The 21,744-nt window shown below is 47.4% G+C and overlaps 1 protein-coding gene and 1 long non-coding RNA gene across 4 annotated transcripts in view; one reads left to right on the forward strand and one right to left on the reverse strand.

The window, feature by feature from the left end:
• SAMHD1 (SAM and HD domain containing deoxynucleoside triphosphate triphosphohydrolase 1) overlaps positions 1–21,744 on the reverse strand; it is a 134,310-nt gene that overhangs the window by 49,298 nt on the left and 63,268 nt on the right. For all 3 annotated transcript variants that reach the window (XM_019513083.1, XM_019513082.1, XM_019513084.1), the window contains 3 exons: positions 20,197–20,269; positions 19,225–19,385; positions 1,824–1,939 (listed from right to left, as the gene is read on the reverse strand). In XM_019513083.1, the coding sequence (XP_019368628.1) occupies positions 1,824–1,939; positions 19,225–19,385; positions 20,197–20,269 (350 nt within the window). The remainder of the gene's footprint in view (positions 1–1,823; positions 1,940–19,224; positions 19,386–20,196; positions 20,270–21,744) is intronic.
• LOC109294628 lies at positions 5,231–15,058 on the forward strand. The gene is made up of 3 exons (XR_002096588.1): positions 5,231–5,240; positions 6,059–6,065; positions 14,976–15,058. It is a non-coding gene; the product is annotated as an uncharacterized LOC109294628 (long non-coding RNA).

Consider the following 21,744-nt stretch of genomic DNA (forward strand, 5'->3'; position numbering starts at 1 on the left):
GCAAGCAAACAAGCAAGCTCTGATTAAAAAAAAACAAAATTCGTGTTTTTCTGCAGTTAAAATGAAAGGCCACTATATATATAGGTATCAGTTGAGCACAATGTTTTACTGATATATTTACAATTTTAAAGCAACTTGGAAGCCTACCAGCACCTCAATCACTATAATAAAATTCATTCTAAATACCAATGTTTTAGTGTTTGATTTTGTTTAATAATAGAAAATCAGAGCTCCCCCTGCCCCCTTCGCTCACTAAGACATGAGTCCAGCTAGGGTGGTCACCCCCACTGCTTTGTGGTGCTGAGCAGCCCTGACATGCCATTGCCCCTCACTCCTAAACCACAGCACACCCAGCCATGCTGGTACACTTCACTTCCAACCCACAGCCCCGTCCCCACCAGTGCTCCTCATTCCCGACCTGTAGTCCCCTGGCCCTCAGGGTGCCCTTCACTCCTGACCTGCAACCTCCCATCCCTGCCAGCGACCCTCACTCTCGAGCCACCCTGCCAGTACCCCTCACTACTGACCCGCAGCCCCGTGACCCTGCCAGTGCCCCTCACTACCAACCCAAAGCCCCCCACCTCCCAGCCCTGCTGGTGGCCCTCACTTACAACCCGCTCATCCCCTCATCTGTCAGAGGGAGCCCCCAGCTGCCTCCTGCCCCACCCAGCTCCATGTGGACTCACAGGATGGTGGTCTGCAGGGACACAATGGAGACAGCCTCCAGCATGAGGTACATACAATGCACCTCATGCAGAAGCACAGGCAGAGGCTCGGGCACCACACACTGCTCTGTACCGCTGGCTGGAGCTGGGGTGCAGCAGGGAGGACCAGCACTGCACTTCACAGCAGCAGCATGAAGAGGAGTGTAGCTCTGGCCTAGGCTATGCTGCAGGCAGTAGCAGGAGGGGCAAGGACTCCAGGCAGTCTCTGTCCTTACCACAGTGGCTCCAGCTGCGGCAGCTCCAACTCATGTGGGCAGCAAAGGAGCAAATCCAGCCCCAGCACAAGCTGGAGGAAGGAGGAAGGGCCCAGTGCTGCACCAGGCAGTCTGGACACTGCTTCCACCCTGCCCCCTGGGGCAGTGTCTCCTGGCTGCCCTGCCTGTGCTCCCATGAGCACCAGCCCCAGCACTGCTGGCCCAGCCATGCAGTTTTCCACAGCACCCAAAGGACCCCTCCCCCCCATTCCTTTCCTCTGCTTGAGGGGCAGGTGTGAGCTCTGCTGGCAATAGTACAGATCTGGACTCACCAGCAGCACCAGCATAACCGAGTGCTGCCTCAGACCCACCTGCCCCACCACAGCCCCAGCACCCCAACTCCTTCCCTGAGTGCCAGCAGGCACCCCCCACCACACATATAACCCCCTCCACACACTCCTGCTACATGCATACACATATGTCCTACATACAGCCCCCGGACAATCCCCAAGCCCCTTCAACCCCCGCCCCCAAGACTTACTTGCCTGTATCCAGCTGCCAGGGCTGCTCCCACCACACATGTGATGTTCCCTGCCTCCAATCACCCACCCCTGCTCCCCCCAGCCCCAAGCAGCTCCTTGCAGGCTGGAATTCTGCCAGCCTGCAAGGGGAAACCTATGGCTTCCTGGATTTTTCTCCTTTAAAGGAGAGAATCCATGTTTTTCCACAGGAAATGGAAAACTTGGATCCCTGCTAATCAGTTAAACAGAAAGAGAGTACTTTTATTCCAAAATAAGTTTCCAAAAAAGAAATTAATCAGATACCACTCCTGAGCTTTACAAATCAGACTAGGCATTAAACTGCAGTAATGTTCAAGCATGGATAAGCCATAAAGGTCACTTACCCAAATCATGACAAAGCCCAGCAATCTCAACACAGAGAATGTCTCTATGGTTGATCTCCAGTTCTGGCTGTTTTTCTTTCAGTGCTCGTACCAGACATCCAGCCAGATATCCTACACTGTTACAAGCAGAAAACATGGGATGAAGTTAGCAATTTGAGGTGGAATGAACAAGAAATGTGCCAATTCAATTGTTAAACTAATAGCTACTGTTAAACAAAAATGTTGGTGCAGTACGGTGCACTAATAGATACATGCAAACCTGAGTATCAATGCAGTCACAGGTGTCAGTTTATTTTTCTAAGCTTAAAATAATATTTGAATGAGAAAAGTAAGATATTTCACAACCAAATGATATACACTTCCAAAGTACTATCCTAACCATATGAGAATATACCTTGGTAACAGTAACTTCTTTTTTGAGCTATTTTTTTCCCCCACTCCAGTTCATCAAACACACCACTTCCTCTTTCAACTCCAATTTAAACCATTGAAGTGGTTTCTTCTCACTTACCACATCACAGTCTTGCTCTCACTTTCAAGTACCTAAATAAGCTTGCTCCTAGTTACATTTTCTGTGTTTATTTCCAAATCCAAGTGTCCATTCAGTTCAGTACCCTCTGATGGTGGTACAGCTACTCTTCCCCAGTCCCCTGTACAGCTCACTCCTCCTCAGTCCTCTTGCCAGGGACACTGCAGGGCACGTAACCCCTAAAAGTTGGCTATGCAAGCATTAGCTCTGGAACAGAAGTAGCTTAACCACATTTGCTCAGTAGTGCTAATTAGCATACCTATGGCCTACCTGTAGCAGCAATACTAAATTGTTCTGCTGTTTCCCATTTGTGAAACAGCACAAGCAGAGCAGTACAGCATCTCAAGAGAATACTCTCTGGTGCCACTGGGCAGAGTTGACCCTAAGTGTGTGTGGGGCTTGGGGTATATCAGCCTGTGCGTGGCCTGTGCAGAGCAGGAGTGGGGTGAGAGGTGGTTGAGCACAAAGGTGGTGGTGCATGAAGTGGTTGTGCCTGTACAGCACTGTCCGTGGGGCCCCCCAAAGCGCAGGACCCGTGGTGGTCACCCTGATTGGCACCCCCAAGGGATGACTGCCACTGGGACATGTGAGGGCCCCCATCCTCAGTCATCAAAGTTCAGCTGGCAATAGTACAGATCTGGACTCACCAGCAGCACCAGCATAACCGAGTGCTGCCTCAGACCCACCTGCCCCACCACAGCCTAAGCAATTGCCTTAAATATGTCTTAAACATGCCCTATTATTAATCCTATCCACTAGAAGATCAGACTTATTTTTCACTCCTGACTGGACTTAATGCTGTCTTGTGACAATGAATTTCACAAGTTATTAGTTATGAAAGAAGAATTCCTTCTATCCACTTTAAATGTCTCTCTTGACATCATTGAATGATCACTTGCTTTTGTGGTACAAAAAGGATAAGGATGAATGTCTATGTTATTCATTATCATCTCAATCACAGCCCCTCTTGTCCTTAATGCTTAAGTAAACAGTCCCAAACATTTCACTCTGGGTACGAACAGACGTCACTTTTGTTGTGGGACCAGTTGCTCCGTGTTTATCCCCAATCCAAAATGTCACAGGATCAGCATGTATATGTTACCCTTCCATGATGACCACCCATCTGACAGATGTCAGTCATAGGGAAACCCATGGTTACATCTGGCTTACCTTCCATGCCAGCAGCTGCTGCCCCAAAGACATGTTGGCCGCAACATGTCTGGGCTGATGTGGGAGTGTCTCCAAACTGTGGAGCAGCATTTCAAGCAGCAACTGGTAGGAGTAGACTATCATGGCCACCTGGAACAATGACCAGTGGTGGATGAACTTCTATATGTCTAGGGGCACTTTCATCGAGATCTGCACTGAGCTGGCTTCCCCCAACCAGTGGCAGACTGCCAGGATGAGGGCACCCTTGTCTGCTGAGAAGCACACTGCCGTCACAATATGGAAGCTCATTACCCCCAACAGTCTCCAGTCCATGACAATCTTCATTCTCCCAAAACTGATAGAGCAAGGAGAGTTTCCCACTGGTGTGCCAATCAAAGTGGAGGGAGTGATTGTACCCCCGTTGCTAGTTGGGGACCCTGCCTACCCATTACATCCCTAGCCGATTCACAGCTACCTGGATGACCATAAGGAATTATTTAACTACTGGCTCAGCAGCTGCTGAATGGCCATGGAATGTACATTTTAGTGCCTCAAGGCTCACTGCAGGTGCTTAGATACTAACAGCAATGTGCCCTCATTGGTCATCCCCACCTGCACCCTGCACAACACCTGCGAAGTAAAGGGAGAGTCCATGCCCAAGCCACTGACCGTTGAAGTGGAGCAGTCCCCAACATCCAAGGGCACCATGCCTACCAGTTGTCCCATGAAGGTTAATCAACTGCCAGTATGTGCCAGATGCACTGGCAGACAACTTTGCCAGACTCTGGGACAAAGGGTAGATATGGGGATATGTAGAGAGGTCTTCCCTCATAATCCCTAATTAAACATTGTCATCCAAACTTGAGCTCTCTTGTGGTCAATTCCAGCACAGACCTAGGAGGCATTAAGGGGAGGCAGTGACTAGTGGCCAGGAAATGATGAGTGGGCATATCACCAACAGAAGATGCTTGTGCCAACAGACCCTGATATTTCACGGACTCTGATACTTCATGGGCCTATTACCCCTGGTGTGGGAGGAAAGGAAGGGAAAGTTTAAACTGGGGCCAAATGCTGCTGCAGCCAGCTGCTGCTGCAGAGACTATTTTTTGTAATGTTTGTGTTCCAGTCCAATACAATGCATAACCATAGTGTGAATTGCTTAAGTGTTTGTAATGTGCATATACTGTTACAGGATGGCAGAAATAGTGGTTGGCGAGGAGCCAGCTAACAGCCATTGCCTAAACCTACAGGAGGTCTTTGCCCTGTTCAATGTGACCCTAATCTGGCTGATCCCACAACAAAGGCAGGGCCTGTCTGTTGTGCCACAAGGAAGCCCAGCTATCTTTAGGGTCCTGTTACTGCAGGACATGGTGGTCCCAGATTACTATGATTCCCAGAGAGGAAAAAACATGCCTTCATGGCTCTGCAGAGCACAGAGCCCTATCCTGGAACATGAGGGAATGTCAAACGGGGTAGATGACTATCTGCTACCAGTAGTACCTGGCACAGTTCACTGGGACATGACCAAAACCACCAAAAACCTGTCTCTAGCTTAACATAACAAACCACCAGCACAAGCACAAGAAAGACTAGGACTGCACTGCACTGCACTACTCAAAATGTATTGCTTGAGAATACTAAAGACTGAGTTATCCATCTTCCCTCCCACTCACCCCTACCCCACCCCACCATTGGAGCCCAAGGATTGAGTATACAGGCATACCTCGGAGATATTGTGGGTTCGGTTCCAGACCACCGCAATAAAGCGAATATCGCAATAAAGCGAGTCACACAAATTTTTTGTTTTCCCAGTGCATATAAAAGTTATGTTTATACTATACTGTAGTCTATTAAGTGTGCAATAGCATTATGTCTAAAAAAACAATGTACATACCTTAAATTAAAAAATACTTTATTGCTAAAAATGCTAACCATCATCTGAGCCTTCAGCAAGTCATAATCTTTTTGCTGGTGGAGGGTCTTGCCTCAATTTATAAAAAACGCAATATCTGCAAAGTGCAATAAAGCGAAGCACAATAAAATGAGGTATGCCTGTACTTATTATCACATCTCATAGCTGTGAAAGAGCCCACTACTGTCCAAACTGTGTTTGATGGCAGATGGACTAGGGGTACTTTGATTTACAGGGAGGCCCAATCATCTGTCCCACCTATCCTCTGCTTGTGGATGCTGACACGCAGGGACCACAGATACCAAACAGCAGGTCTGGGATCAGCATCAGCTGTGAAAGAACCCACAACTATGTAAAATGTGCTTGATGGGTGAAAGGAGTAGAAGTGCTCTGAATAACTTAAGAAAGGGAACTCGCATGATCAGTGCGGGTTGCACTGACCAGGTGGCTGCACTGAATATTTAAAAGCAACTAATTTTTGCCTGCTGACCATTCATTGCTTTACAATAAATTATTTTTATCTTTCTTAGACTATAAACAGACATTACATTTGTTACTGTTGATCCTGCAAAGGATCACCTTGAGAGACTGGACACCTTCAAGTCAGCTGGTCCTGACACATTACACTCTAGGGTACTCAAGGAGCTGGCAGGTGTCATAGCCCAACCATTGGCAAAAATATTTTCAAGATTATCTTCAAGAAGGGCAGAAAGTAGATCCTGAGAATTACAAGCCAAATCAGCTTGACCTCAATCCCTGGTACGATTCTTGAGAAAATTATCAAGGAGACCCTTCTGGATAAACTGGCTGAGGGAAACATCCTGAGGGATACCAAGCACGGGTTTGTCGCAGGTAGGTCTTGCCTGACCAATCTCATCCCCTTCTATGACCTGGTGACATATCACCTGGACAAGGGAGAAGAGACTGACGTCATATATCTGGACTTTAAAAAAGCCTTTGATTTGATGTCCCATGACCTCCTCATGGAAAACACACCAACAGTCTGATGGCTGGGAAACTGGCTCCGAGGTGAGACCCAGAGCGTAGTGGTCCATGGCAGCAAATCCACTCTGTCCTTGGACCAGTTCCCTTTAACATCTTTATCAACGATGCAGACATTGGTGTAAGAAGCGCAGTGGCTAAGTTCACCAATGACACTGAACTTTGAGGCACAGCGTCTACACCTAAGGACAGGCTAGTGATCCAGGCTAATTTGGATAAACTTAGTAAGCAGAGGGACACAAACCTGATGACGTTCAATACAGATAAATGTAAGGTACTCCACCTTGGGAAAAAAAACCCACAGCATACTTATAGGGGTTGTCCTAGAAGGGAGAAGTCACAGGATTGACATAGTCATATGCTGGCCTTCCAAGCAGGTTTAAAGAGGAGCTGAGTACACCACCACACTTTTCTCCCAGGAGGTGGCTTGAGAGCACACATCCCAGCATAACTGTCACTGGCCAAGTGTCTGTGGGTTCCCTTGACTTTGCCACCACCAAGCAACCAAGGCCCCTGAGAGGAGGACAAGAAAAAATGGGCACAAATTGACTGAAGATCATTTCAGGCTAGACATAAGCAAAAACTTCTTTACAAGTCATGTGCCAAGGGGTTGGAACAGGCGCCCCCCAGAGGTGGCATGATCCCAGCAGTCTTTCCTGCTCAAGTGCAGGGGGACTGGACCAGATGACCTGTAAGGTCCTTTCAACAACTAGTTCCCTAACAACTATGAAACTATGAAAGAGCCCACTCGTTATTCAAAAACTGTGGTTGGGTGGTGAAATTTTTGTGGAAGGGATTTTGGTGTGATTCGCTGTATAGTTCATGCCCATGTTTGTATGTCTGTTACATTTGTACTGCCACCACTGACCATGACCCAGAGCTTCCATTGTGATTGACCGCTATGCACCATACATAGTCATCATGTTGCAGACCTTGCTGGCCCAGTGTTGTGAACTTGTAAGAGATTGAGTGGAAAAGGCAACTCCAGCATGCTGTCTGATGGCTGCTATGACTTTTTCCATTTGCACTAAGAATGAAGAATCCGTATTTGTGGGGAGCTCTTTGTGTACATGCTTGTTGCTAAACAATGGGTAGTCCATGGCTACATCTGGCTTCTAATCCATAGCAGAAGTCAGCCTGAAGATGTTTGCACCGCAGGTCAACACACTGTAGCCAGGCAGACGTGGGAGCAACTCCAAGCCACGAAGTGGCATTTATAGGCCAGAGGGAGATGAGCGACTCGTGGCAGCAGGTAGTCATAGACACTTGGAACAATGAGCGCATGAATGTATGTCCAGGGGCACCTTCATGGAGATCTGTATTGAGCTTGGCCCATACGTATAGCAGTGGACAAAGGCTATGCAAATGTTCTTTTCTGTGGAGAAGTGCACTACCATTGCTATATGGAAGCTCATGATCCCAGACAGCCTCCAGTCCAAGGCAAACCATTTTAGAGTGGCCAAACTGATAATTAGAAAGGCACTATGGGCATTGTGTTTGGTGATCCAACAGGCAATGGCCCTGTGAATCATATGCCTTGCTGACTCACAGGAGGTTGTAGACGAGTTTACTAACCTGGGGTTCTCAATTTCATTGAGATCACTGACAGCACACACATTGCTATCCTTTCCCCTGTGTACCACTGCCATGAATTCATCAACCAGAAAGGCTATTTCTCAATCATGTGTCAGGCTGTAGTGGACCACCACAGGTGTTTCATGTGCATAAATGTCCATCACTCCCCTATGAACATGAGCACATTGTGAGTCTGGCATAGATGGAGCACATGCAAATGGTATTTGCTGCCCCCAGGTGGTGGCAGCAAACATTCGATGATTGTTCTGACTGCAAGGTCTGCATGCCTGAGGGCTGAGGAGTGTTTGCTTTTGCGCCTGCTAAGGGGGAGCCCTGTGGGACAGCAAAGCTTGGTGGCAACACATACATCCGGGGACCACAGGACAGTCCCATTTGTGTGTTAAACTGCAGGGCAATGTGGAGGGCAGCAAGGTTGCCCTCTATCTGCAGGTTCAAGGCAGACACATCCTGCTCCAACCTCACAGACTCCCTTCCCTAAGCATCATATTTGTACATTCAGCAAAGGCTGCACAGTGTTCTTTGGCCTCTGCATGCTGCCTGGCAAGCCACATTGCAGTATGCTGCAACTTGAACCCATGTCTGATCATGACCAGGTGCTGGCAGTGGTATATTTGTACTTTCTCCATTGCCTGGTCTCAGCAACCCAGGAGTGGCTGGTGCCAGAGCAGCCAGCATGTCCATCTTTGTGCAGGCATGGGTCTTCACAAAGATGAAGGCATCTTTGTGCAGGCCTGGGCAGAGGCCTGGAAGCTTTCTAGGTCTCTGATCTCATTCTGTGGCTATCATGTATTCCTTAGGTGCCATCACTGGCCTTTGCATGTATCAGGCCTCAAAGCAGAGGATGAACAAGAGGTCACTGTATTCATTGCTATTGCCTTGATAGCATGATGAACACCCCAGAAGTGGGTAAGCTCATTTGCCCTGAAGACTGTCAACTTGGTAAGTTCACTCTCCCCTGTGCTCCCAAAGGGCTTGAAGAACTGTGGTGCATGCTTGGGCAGCCAAGGATAAACAGCCATGGGGTAAAGCAAGGGCCTCTAACTCCCACAAGGGCTGTGAAACAGTGGGCCAGTTGAGGTGGGCAAGGTGGTCTGTTACCTTGGGATCACCTAATGTCCCTTGTCTGTAAAGACAGGATGCCAGCACTTCAGCCAATGTTATCCTGATCCATCTGACCCCATGGCAGAGGTGGAACCTGTTCACTGCTGCACAAAGCAGTCTACTAGTCTTTGCTTGCCTTTTACTCAGGGTGCACCAATAAAGCTTTTCTTAGTGGATACTGATAGCTGATGATTAACCAACCATATTGGCCAATGCCAATCCAATAACCAATATTTACTAATAATACAAAGCATTTTAAACTATTTACATAAATAAACCTTTTTTTTTTGTTTTCCCCATAAATTAACTTTTTGAGGAAGGCAGTGACCACCTTATTCCCACATGTCGCCCCCTCACCCACAGCTCCTACCCACATCTCTGCTCCCCACGCAGCCCATGTTGCCATCCAGGGCAGGTCAGGGCAGACTAGCATGGACAGCAGCACCAGGTGCATTTGGAGCCCCAGAGCATACTGCTGCCTCAGTGCTAGTCGGCCCCATGCAGCCAAGCCCCTGCAGCCACTTTTGCAAAGGTACATGGTGCCTGGCATAGCTGCCCAGTCTCTTGGCTTAGGGGGTTGCCTGCTGGGTACAAAGCCAGAGGGTTGTAAATTCAAGCCTTTGTGTTGGCCCAGAGTCCCCCTGGCAGGGGCACGCAAGAAAATTTTTTAGAACTAGAATTCTTGAGACAGCTCTCAAAGGCAGCATGTTCAAAGGACCTGGTTGTCATGGGTGACCTAAATTACTCAGACATCTGCTGGGAGGAGCAGTCGGCCAGGTCTGCCTGTTCACATAGGTTTCTCACCTGCATACAGGACCTGCACCTAACACAGGAGGTATGCAGTCCCACTAGGGGAAATGCCTTATTTGACTTGGTGCTGGCCACAGAAGAAGACTTGGTGGGGGATCTGCAGGTACAAGGTAACCTAGGAGATAGTGACCACCTGTTGATAGGATTCACTATCCGGCGTAAGGTGGGAAAGATAACTAGTAGGGCAGAAGTGCTCGACTTCCAGAAGGACAACTTCAACGAGCTCAGGAGATTAGTTAGAGTGAGACTGAGGGGTAATAACATTGGTGAGTTGGGAGTTCAGGAAGGGTGGGAATTCCTCAAGGGACTGATCCTGCAGGCACAGAAGGGTACCATCCTAGTACACAACCCTCTTGGCTGAGCAGAGAAACGCAGGAGAGCCTACAGGGGAAAAGAGAGGCTTACAGGCAGGAGGAAGCAGGGGGCAGCCACCAAGGAGGAGTATACCTGCTTGGCTCCTGCTTGCAGGGAAACAGTGAGGAAGGCCAAAGCAGAAACAGAACTCAGGCTGGCAACTAAGATTAAGGGTAACAAAAAGTCCTTCTTTAAGTACATAGGGAGCAAAAAGGTGGCGCAGGGTAACATAGGGTACAGGGTAATATAGGATGGACTAGGGCAACTTGTAACAGATAGGATGGACAAAGCTGAGCTCTTAAACAATTTCTTTGCATCTGTGTTCCTGGTCACAGAGAAAAACACACCTCCCAATAAGACTTTTGTCTAGCTTGAGAGAGATACCAATCAATTGGAGTGAAGGGGCACTTGGAGGGCTTGGACGTATTAAGTTGGCAGGCCCCAGTGATCTTCACCCAAGGTGTGGCAGGACACTATTGGTACCTGCCACTTTAAATGCTGGGTCTGGCATCCAGCATATGCCTAATGGTGGCAGCCATCTTCAGAACCTAATATATAAAGGCTGCAGTCTGCTGCTGCCAGCTAAGGCAGAAACATCGCCTAGCTGAGCTGCAGCAGGAACAACCAGGAAGAGCTTATGGGGATGGCTAGGAGGCTCTTGTGGTCCTGGGCATGACCTAAAACTGCACCCTGCTGGGGATGGGTGGCCTGGTGGGGCCATTTCCCAAGGAAATGCCAGACCAGTTACCACTGTGGTGAAAGGCAGGTAGGGGTGCCTTAATAACCCCAGCCCCCACAACCAGGTGGGTCACCCCATAGTAAAGCCGAGAAGGCGGACCTGTGTGAGAGAGTGGGCTAGATGCTCAAGAAGCATGACTTGAGGCACCCTCGACTGGTCAATGCTGGGGCCAGGACCAGAAGGGTCAAAAGGGAGGGAGCCAGGTAGCCCAGAATGAGGGCAGAGTAGGCTGCCTGATAGGAGGGATCCAGTTGGGGTCCAGACTGAAGGATCATGGGGTCCAGTGTGGGGGTGGAGACTGTAAGAACTGTGATGACATCTGCGAGGCATGGGCTGCAGTGTAGGGGAGATCACAACCACAGACAGCACCCCCTGGCATTGATGCATGTAATGGACAGTCTCCCACATTTTATCACCCATTTTGAGAACAGCAAATTCATGGCAGGCAAGACTGGGCGGACTACCCCATAGAGACAGGTGGGCGGGCCGGCATGAGACTTGGCCCTCAGAGCTGCCCCCTGTCACACAAGGGTACTAAAGGAATTGACTGGGGTCATAGTGAAACCACTGACACAACTGTTTGAGTGCTTGTGGCACTCAGAACAGGTCCCAGAAGATTAGAGAAGGGCCAATGTGGTCCCTATTTTCAAGAAGGGGAGGAAGGAGGACCCGGGTAATTATAGGCTGGTTAGCCTCATCTCTATCCTTGGCAAGACCTTAGAAAAAATCATAAAGGATCACATTTGCGGGGGGCCAGTGGGTAATACAAAGTTAAGTGGCAACCAGCATGGGTTCATAGCAGGCAGATCCTGCCTGACTAACCTGGTCTCTTTTTATGAACAGGTCACAAAGTGCTTAGATGAAGGAGTAGAGGTAGATGTTATTTACTTGGATTTTAAAAAGGCTTTCGACACAGTGTCGCACCCAATTCTTACAAGTAAACTAATTAGCTGTGACGTGGATTTTTTGAGTCAGGTGGGTGGAAAACTGGCTTATGGGACGCACTCAGAGAGTGGTGGTGGATGGGTCTGTTTCTACCTGGAGATATGTGGGCAGTGGGGTCCCCCAAAGCTTAGTCCTTGGACCAGTACTATTCAATAGCTTCATCAGTGATTTGGATGAGGGTGTAGAAAGCACTCTGTCCAAATTCATGGCTGACACCAAACTATGGGGTACAGTAAACACACTAGAGGGTAAGGAGTTAATTCAGGAGGATTTGGACAGACTGGGGAAGTGGGTGGATCAGAATAGGATGCAATTTAACAAAACATAAGTGCAAAGTGCTGCACCTGGGGAGAAAGAATCACCAATACACCTACAGACTGGGAAGTACCATTCTATGTAACACAGCAGTGGAAAGGAATCTCGGAGTCATAGTCGATGCAAAAATGAATGCGAGTCGCCAGTGTGATGAGGTAATAAGTAAGGCTTACTGCACTCTGTCTTGCATTAGTAGGTGCATCACGAACAGGTCTAGGGAGGTGATACTTCCCCTCTATGCGGCGTGGGTGAGACCGCAACTGGAGTACTACATCCAGTTTTGGGCTTTGCATGTCAAGAGGAATGTGAATAACCTGGAAAGGGTTCAGAGGAGGGCTACTCATATGGTTGGGGCCTGCAGGTAAGATCCTATGAAGACAGACTGAGGGACCTGAATCTCTTCAGCCTTCACAAGAGAAGAGTGTAGCTCTTGTGGCTGTCTACAAACTCATCAGCGGGGGTCAGCAGGGAATAGGGGATGCTCTGTTTACCAGGGCGCCCCTTGTGGTTACTAGAAACAATGGCCATAAACTGAAGGAGAGTAGATTTAGATTGGATATCAGGAAGAAATTCTTTACGGTGAGGGTTGCCAAAATATGGAATGGGCTTTGAAGGGAGGGTGGCGCTTTCCCCTGCCTTGTGTCATATTGAATATAATAGTTTGAATGCTTGTAATAAATACCCATTTGCCAGTTTAGAAAAAAAGGCAAGGTTCATCTTTTGATCTATGGTCATTGCTTGTTTTTGCCTATGTGGTAAATGTCTCGATACTGAATTTTATCTTTAGAGGCCTTGCAGCGAACGTGTTGAATGTCTTGGTTTTTTGAAAATTATCTCTAGAGGCCTTTAACAAAGTTAACCTAAAAGTGACCCTTGGGCAAACATTCCAAGAGATCGAAACCTAGGGGATTTTGGAAGGGGGGTGGCAAGAGGTCACAGCGGTGATGTGGAAAATTTCCCAAAGAAGACCCAGGAAAGGAATCTGTTGGGTAAAAGATCCAAGCCCAAATTTGGGAGTAGTGACAGGTTTGGGTAGGAGGGGCCCAAGACAGCAACTCACCCAATAAAAACTGTAACCTACAGTCCCAATTTGGAGGTAACCTCACTTGCAGGAAGAATCACAAGCGTAGGCCGCATCAGACTGATCACCTGAACCACCCTCTCCGTGAACAAGAACTCCCATTCACGCTGAAGCCGCAGAGCACCCGAATGGGACCAAAGGAAAGAGACTTGTTCCTATCACTGCTGAGACCAACCCTAAAACCATAACTAAATCATGAAAATATCCTTGGGGATTTGGTTTCTAGGAATTCTAGGATTGTAAGTATACCATGAGAAATAACCTTTACTTGTAATTGTAGTTGTTTTTGTAATACTAATTCTTATAGCATTGTTTGGGAAGGATTTCTTAAAGCTAAGCAGTGTTATATGCATAGCAAGGAATTCTAAAATAAAACTGTGTTGTATGAATTAAGTGTGCAATCATTGTGAAATCGTGCAATCAACCAAATACTCCCCCAGGCAGGCGCATCAAATGAATCAGTACATTGTGTGGGATCTTTCTCTATTCCATAACCCTCTAGAGACACCTTGCAGGTGTTCAAAAGGAGATTAGACAAGCACCTGGCTGGGGTTACTTGACCCCAGCACTCTTTCCTGCCCAGAGCAGGGGTTCGGACTCAATGATCTAATAGGTCCCTTCCAACCCTCGAAATCTATTAAATCTATGAGTGGAATGTCCCTCAGGCGGCACCTTACCCCACTTGCAAGCAGCCCAACATCTCCATGGCAGCCCCAGTGCTTAGGACCCTGCTGCACACGCAGCACTGCCATGGCAGCAGCAGAAGACAGTAATGGTTCATTTGTTGCTGAGTGCAGCACCCCAAGACTGCTTCCTGGTGCCCACCCCTGCTCACTGGGACATATAGTCTGCTGCAGGCTCAGGCCAGCGGCAAGGCACAGGAACCAAATTACACTCACCAGGGTGCTCTAGCTGTTATTATTGGCTGTAATTGTTGTCTACAACAACCAAATAACCCAATAGCTGATAACACCATTCCTCCTTTTATCAGTGCCAATACAATGGCCAACCATTATACAGGTGCACCCCTAACTCTTACTGCAAGAGATGATGGTCCTAGATGACTTTGACTTGTGAAGAGGGCAGACATGCTACAATAGCTCTTCAGTGCATTTGGCTCTTCCCTGGAACGTCAGGGAACACCTAATAGTGTACCTCATTACTGCTACAACCACCTTGCACAGTTGGACTGGGACACCTTAAGGGGTGTGATCGATCTGTCTAGCTTGACTGTCAGCCAATAGTGGCAAAGGCTGCAGACAAGATGAATGGCTCAAAACACACAGCTTGAGAATGCAAACAGAGAAAGCAACCCCTCCCCCAACAGCTCCTGCCTTTAGAGTATCAGCAGACTGCTGCTGTGAAGAGCCCAAAATGGTAGGAGAGCTGTATATGGTGTGCTGAAGGATCGTGGGGAAGAAGCCCCAAACTTTTAGGGCTGGAAGGTGTACCACTACCTCTTCCCCACCTCTCCATACCTACCCTCATGGACTCAGTATCCCCAGCCCACCCCATGACCCATACCTGACCTCTGTGAAATGGTCCTGGACTACACAAACTCAGTTTGCTAGGATGGGGGACGAGAGGGAGTTTGGACTGACTCTGAAGTCTGGCATTAGCATTTAGAAGAGTCCAGGACAGTACAAGTAATGCTGTGGCCATGTACAGGGGAACCCTGAACTGCCATGGTGGTCTGCATCAAGCAAAAGACTGGATGATTTAAAAGCCACTTGTTTTCTCCTTTCCTTGTTCACTGGCTTGCAATGTATTGTTTGTAATAAAGTGCCCATATCTCTCTATAACAACCTGCTTGTACATAAGTGAAGGCCATGGCAGCTACTTTCTCAGGGTAGGAATCAAGACAAAAAGCTGAAGGTTATGGCAAATGGGGTGGTACATTGTAGTAGTAGTTCTTTGCCTTGGGTGTGAAGCCAGGACTAGTCTCTTATCTCAGGCTCTGGGTGTGAGGTCAGGTACACCAGGGAGTGTCCCCATAGCTGTGCACTACTGCTTCTGTGTTTTTGGTTGGTGGATGAATGAGCATTAGGTGGGCAATTACCTTAAATGGTGTCAATCACCACCTAACTTAAAAGGAATCTACAACACAATGACAGTTCATAAGTGGTGACTGCCACTTATCATCCCCAAGATTTGTCCTGTTGTGGGTTGTGTCTTCTGGGGCACTGGGTCCATGTCTGGAAATGGCCAGCTGAGATGCTGAACAAGGGTGAAAGGCAGGTAGAGTTCCAGACCCTCACTGTCCAAGACCGGGTCCATTTCAGAGTGTGTACAGCTCATCAGGATAGCCGGAAGGTCCATGTGGCTCAGGTGGATGGCCAGGTTAAGTCTGCAGTCCAGTTTGAGGGCTATGGGTCTTTGATCACAGTCATATCAAAGTCCTCATTGCAGTCCTGGGCAGCGGTGTGGGCCACCATATTCATGAAATTTTCAGACATGACCAATGTTGTTAACTGTGAAGATGCAGGACAGTTCCACATATTGGGTGCATGGGACCCTAGGTGAGCCTGATACACAGTTGCCATTCCATGGCCTCAAACTGCTGCCTCATTACCTTGCACTTGTTCTGACACTGGGCCCAGTCACAGTCATGTCCCTAGGCTGCCATTTCCTTTGGGACTTCTTCCCAGACTGCCCTGTTTTGATGGTTTAACTGGAGAATCCACTGGTTCTTAATCTCATCCCAGATGGTGATGAGATCCATTACCGCCTCCCTGGTCCAGCTGCTGCCACGCTTGTTCATGACACTGCACTCATCATACTGCAATGCCGTGGTAGAGGGCAGATGGATGGATGTGTTGGGATATGGAAGTATGAATCTGCCTCAGCAATTGGTGAGTGGGTCCAATGACCTCCCTGAGAACTAGATGGGTTAGGTGAACAGAAGTCCCCAGGGGTTGCTGGCATTCAGTGCATGCCCCAATGCTAATCTCGGGTGGGTAGTGAGCGTGAAATAGCTGGCAAGTCACCATGCAGGGTGATTAATAGGTTGGGGCAGACACCAGGGGCCTGACATCTCTGGGAAGTTGAGTTCTGCGATGAGGCTCAGGGCCACAAACAGATCAAGAGGGGCTTGGACTGGGGCTGAAGTGGTGCCTGTGGGATGCCTGGAGGACTGATCAGCCCACTTGTCCCATGATATCATAAGACAAAGATTTAGAAGTTCAACATAAAAGCAGAGAACAAATTATTAGTATCTCTTATCCTGCAAATCTTACTGGGGTTTCGTACTGTGTCAAGTGATGAGGACATGAGAAAACATTTTTTCCATAGGAAGGGCGATGCCTGTTAGTAGCCCTAATGAGGTGTTTACATGGGAGTGAAAACCATTGCAGCTACTTTCATACATGTGGTGGGGAGAAGGTAAAGAGGACTTGAACGGAATGACCTGCGCCCTGAGATGGAGGAGTGGAATGAGGATTGGATAAACCACCATTTTCTGTGATTGCACTGACTAAATCAGCATCTCAAGCTGTGAGAAAAAGGGGAGGTAGCAGTGACTGGACAAGCCACTGTATTCCTTGGCATGATCCAGGGCTGTATCTGAAGTTCTGGGAGTGAAGCCCCCTCTATGTGACAACTGCAGCCTGACCAGTGTCACATAGAGGGGGAGGATTACCTCCTTGGACCTGCTTAAGATGCATCTGTGGATGCATGACAAGATACGGTTGGCCTTCCTCCCCACACTGTCGGCCCATGTTCATTTTGGCATCAATAAGGACGCCAAGATCCTTTTCTGCCTCTGCAATGACGAGAAGGGAGTTCCCCAGCCTGTAGGTATGCTGCTGGTTCTTCCTCTCCAGGGGTAGTACCCTGCACTTGTCAGTGTTGAAACCCATCCTGTTCTCATCTGCCCACCCCTGTAACCTGTTATGGATGTACCTCCACAAAATAGTAGAGGATCTTAATCATCCAATCTAATTGATCTGGTACTACCCTAAAACATACCTTCACAATGGAATGGAATGCGTGCCAGAGTGGGAAAGGGGACATGGTGAGGCAATATCCAAGCTTGGCCCTGGGGTTCCACTGGGAGCATTTCAGCTTCTTATCTACCGTCAGCTGTACCCCAGCCTTTCCTTACCCTACCTGTGAACTGCATTTCACAATGGTGCCCTGGCTTTGCATGTTTACTGTTCACAGTTGTGAGGTGGTTCCTTTTGAAGTTCTAATCCCTTCTGGGATGAGGAGGAGGGCAGCTTTGCTGCTGACAAGGACCTTGCATAGGCCAGAGCAGGCTGTGAGCCAGTGCTGCTGATCCAAGGCAACAGGGCCAGCCATGATGCTGCATACCTGGGAAGGCTGCTAGCTGTCTGAGTCAAAGTCCATCTCCAAGTCTGTGCAGCTCTCTAAGACAGCCTGGAAGACAGTGACCTTGTACATCTTCTAGGTCATCACTGTGGTCATCTATGATGGCTGTGTCCTTCCTGGCATCAGAATCTGCATCACTGTCTTGGGCAATGTGTGTTGCAGTCATGATGCAGAGAAGCAGAAATGCGTCATCTGCTATGAGGATGTAGAATTGTTCCTCATAGAAGGTGCATGTAACCTTGCATGCTGGACCTTCATATGCCACTGCATCAGTACCTTGTCTTTGGACGAGCATTGGTTCCAATCGTGGTCATATCCACAGGCTGTCATTTCCAAGGTGATTGATTCAAAGACTGCCTGGTTTCAGTGGCCTGAACAAAGAGCACGGTGGTTCCTCATCTCTCCACTATTTCCTTCCAGGTCCAGAAGTCACTGGATGTGGACAGAAAGGCCATTGTTGAAAAATGCAGTGGATGGACGCATGCAGGTGGATGGGTCTGAGGATATCACCAATTGACAGATGTCTGGTGGGTGGCTGTGTCCCCGGTTGTTCAGATGGATCTGACTCCAATGCGACCTGAAGGGCTAGTGAGCACAGAATGGCTGCAAGTCACCATGGAGGGCAATTAATAGGTGGGGGAGATGATCTCTACCCTGTCATTTCCAAGCAGTACAATTCAGCCACCAGGGCTACGGTGGCTGCCCCAAATTCAGGATGAGCCAGGACTGGGGTAGAAGTGGTACATTGTGGAATACCTGCAGTACTTATTTGACAGCTTCTTCTGGGACAATGTTCAGACACAACCATTCAGACACTTCATGATGTCCCAGAAGAAATGGTTACTGCCTGCCAAGCCATTCTATCTGCCCATGTGGCCCCTCCAAAAAACAATTATTACTGGTCTGCGGTGACTGCCCCTCTGAAAGCCAGCAGGAGGTGTGGGCTTTCAGAAGTCACGTGCCATCCAGGTGGGCTCTGTGCCTCCACTTCTGTGGGGCTCCTCAGCACTCCATCTGGGAGCCACACGTGGAGGTTGGGAGCCCTGCTGGGAGTAGCCTGGCAGCTGCTACCCAGAGCCAGGGCTGGCTGTAGCCAGGAGGCTGCAAACAGCTGTGCCAGACTCCGAAGCCCAGGCATCAGCTCTGTACTGGCACGTTCACGTGTGCCTTGGAGTAGGTGGTGAGGGAGTGGCCTGAGGCAGTGCAATCCTGGTGTCTCCCCTGCTGGCTGTGGCATGCTGAGCAAAATGGCCTCGTGTGCCATGCTCGGCATGTGTGCTGGGGGTTGCCAACCCCTGTTTTAATGAGACAAGGGTGATATGTTGAAAAGCTCCAGTCTGAGTATTGATGAAGAGCAGACAACAAAATTACTTCTGTAAGATACAGACCAATTCAAAACTGCCAAAAATATTTGTAGAACTGTCCTTTAACATCAGTGGAGGCAAGACTGGTGCCTGCAGTCACTTCACACAGGCAAAAGAGGCAGACAGAAATGAATAAAAATGGAAGAGATCTACATATAAATGAATACTGCCTTACCCCAGGGAATGTTCAAAGCGGTTATGCGACGCTCCTGGAAAAACAAAGTAAGTGCCACCCAGTTGCTTAATGTATCGCAGACGTTGAAACTGAGGCGTATCGATGATTCGAATGAGCAGAGGATGTATTTCAATATGACCATGAATAGGATCATTAAAAACCTAAAAGATTTCAAACAGTAATGAAGTTAAGGTTCAAACATGGCCAACAAAGGGCATGAAAAGAGTTAGTACCTTTCCTTGATAAAGGATACCATATTAGCACAGTTAGGTATGCAACTACCTACACATAATTCACAAAAAAACCTCAGAGATTTCAAATAGAAATCCAGAGTGTTAAAAGCATTGTGACCTGTTGTGGTCTTTCTTAGTTCTTTGTAACAGACAAATTTCTATTATTTTTCCATAGTCAAAAAATGAGTGAAAGTTAAGAGGTGGCATTTTCTGAGGGTTCCGAGGGCCTTGAGTCTCAGTGGTGAAGGGTGGGGCCACCAGATCGCTCTGGTCAATCAGAAGCATGGGGAAGCCCACCATGTTCTGCCCATGAAATGGCTGCAGAGCCCTTCGCATTCTGCCCGTGAAATTGGCGAGTATCCACCTTGAATCTGTTAGGTCCATTCAGTTAACACATGCTGAAAGTGCACATTTATTTTGCTATGCAGACATCCCCTAAGCACACTTTGTAATACAGTAGCAAATAGGACCTGAAAAAGTTAAAAATGTTATTTCACTTACTGGAAAAGCTTCTGCTGCAAAATATTGCAAGTATAGAACTGGAACTCAGTATTCCTGTATCTTCCTGTGCCTATTTTTAAATCACTTGAATATTGTCACCCCAACAATAAAAATCACAGGCTATTTGTTTCAGTGTAAATATTCAAAGGTTGTTTGCCCCACCATATCTGAGAAATTAAGAACACATAAAACCCTGAAAGTTTAGTACCTAACACCTGATCCAGAATATTGTATTTACCTTCATTTCTTCAGCATAATGTTGTCCCAATTTGTTCAGGCAAGCAAGCAATTTCAGTCTCAAGTCCTGGGGTCTGGATACATTAAGAAGATTTTAGACATCAGACAAATTCATCAGATATTTTCCTTTACAACTTACAATGTATGTGGTATTATTTATGCAAATTCACATTTTTCTCAACTCTTATTGGCTATAGGGGCATTTGTTGTTCCTTCTTTAAGTAAGTGAGAAGACAGAGTACCTATATAACTATAAAAACTATTTGCAGTCAATAAAGGTTATTAAATGAGCTAGTTATGCAACTCAAAAGATTAGCACCAATACATAGTAACATCATCCACTTACCTCTCGAGAAACTCAACTTGATTACAAGCAGTTTTAGAAACTAAAATTTAAAAGATGACAGTCCAAATAAGGTTCTAACTGATGGCTGAAATGAAATCACACCTGAACCATATGCTTTATATTAAAGGCAACTCAAAAAGAAAGGTCAAAATTCTAAATGGGGAGTATTTCCAGGAATTTTTTCTGCAAACATCACTTATTTTTGTACAAAAAGAAGTATATAGAAAATTCAATGCCTTAAAGGGTTACTGTGTAAAGTTGAAAATCAAATTCACTCTTACAAATCTTTTATACTTTAATGCAAGTTCAACCCTATATTAACTATTTTATATATATATATATATAATTACTAATTACTAACTAAAGATGTATTAAACAGGAAAGGTGTTTTGCTGCTGATCAAACTTCCCCTTAGGACAATATGTATAAATTTAGAACAACAGAATGTCGTTTTAATTTATATGACTGTAAATAATGTACAACGACAATTTACAAAGTTTGCTTCCATTCCTTTGCCAGTCACCCCATGCACTAAGTTAAGCTTTGCAGAAATTTCACATTGTGAAACATTATTCAAAAACACCTGCTGGTACCCCTCACTCCCCACCCTCCACAGACCTGCTGGTGCCACTCACTCCCCCCCACACTCCCCTAGACCTACTGCTGCCCCTCACTCCTCCCCGTTGGGGAAAAGGGTTGACCAGCTACTGCGTAGCACCCATACACCGAAAGGGGGTGCTCATACACCAAAGAGCACTGGCCACATCCCGTCTCTGGCTCGTTCCTAGCCGCGATCAATTCAGCACAGAACGAGGGAGTGTCAGCATGTAAATTTACTGCTCTGCAGAGGGGCCACTCAGTGTCACAAGGACAGAGAGTTCCCCCGAAATGAGTTTACAGCTTGGTATTTATACATTAAGCATTACATTGTTGCGCGCGCATCTGGGTTTTTCCACTTTCTCTTACAAAGTTACAAAATACGATATAGAACAAGCTTGTTCTGGTTGAGACTGGTTCTGCGGTTTGCACATTTTGCAAAAGGCACACATTTCGCTTACTGTCAGCAAGAGGCGATCTTCAATCTTAGGGGAAAAGGGTCATCTGCTTTTTAAGGTTCATCTGTTTTTTTATGATTGTTTTTCTCTTACACCCCCCACAGCCCCTCCTGGTGACCCTTTCATTCCCCCCCCCACAGGCCCCCAG

Source organism: Gavialis gangeticus, unplaced genomic scaffold (assembly GCF_001723915.1).
Source record: "Gavialis gangeticus isolate Ggan-Ray unplaced genomic scaffold, GavGan_comp1, whole genome shotgun sequence".
NCBI lineage: Eukaryota > Metazoa > Chordata > Crocodylia > Gavialidae > Gavialis > Gavialis gangeticus.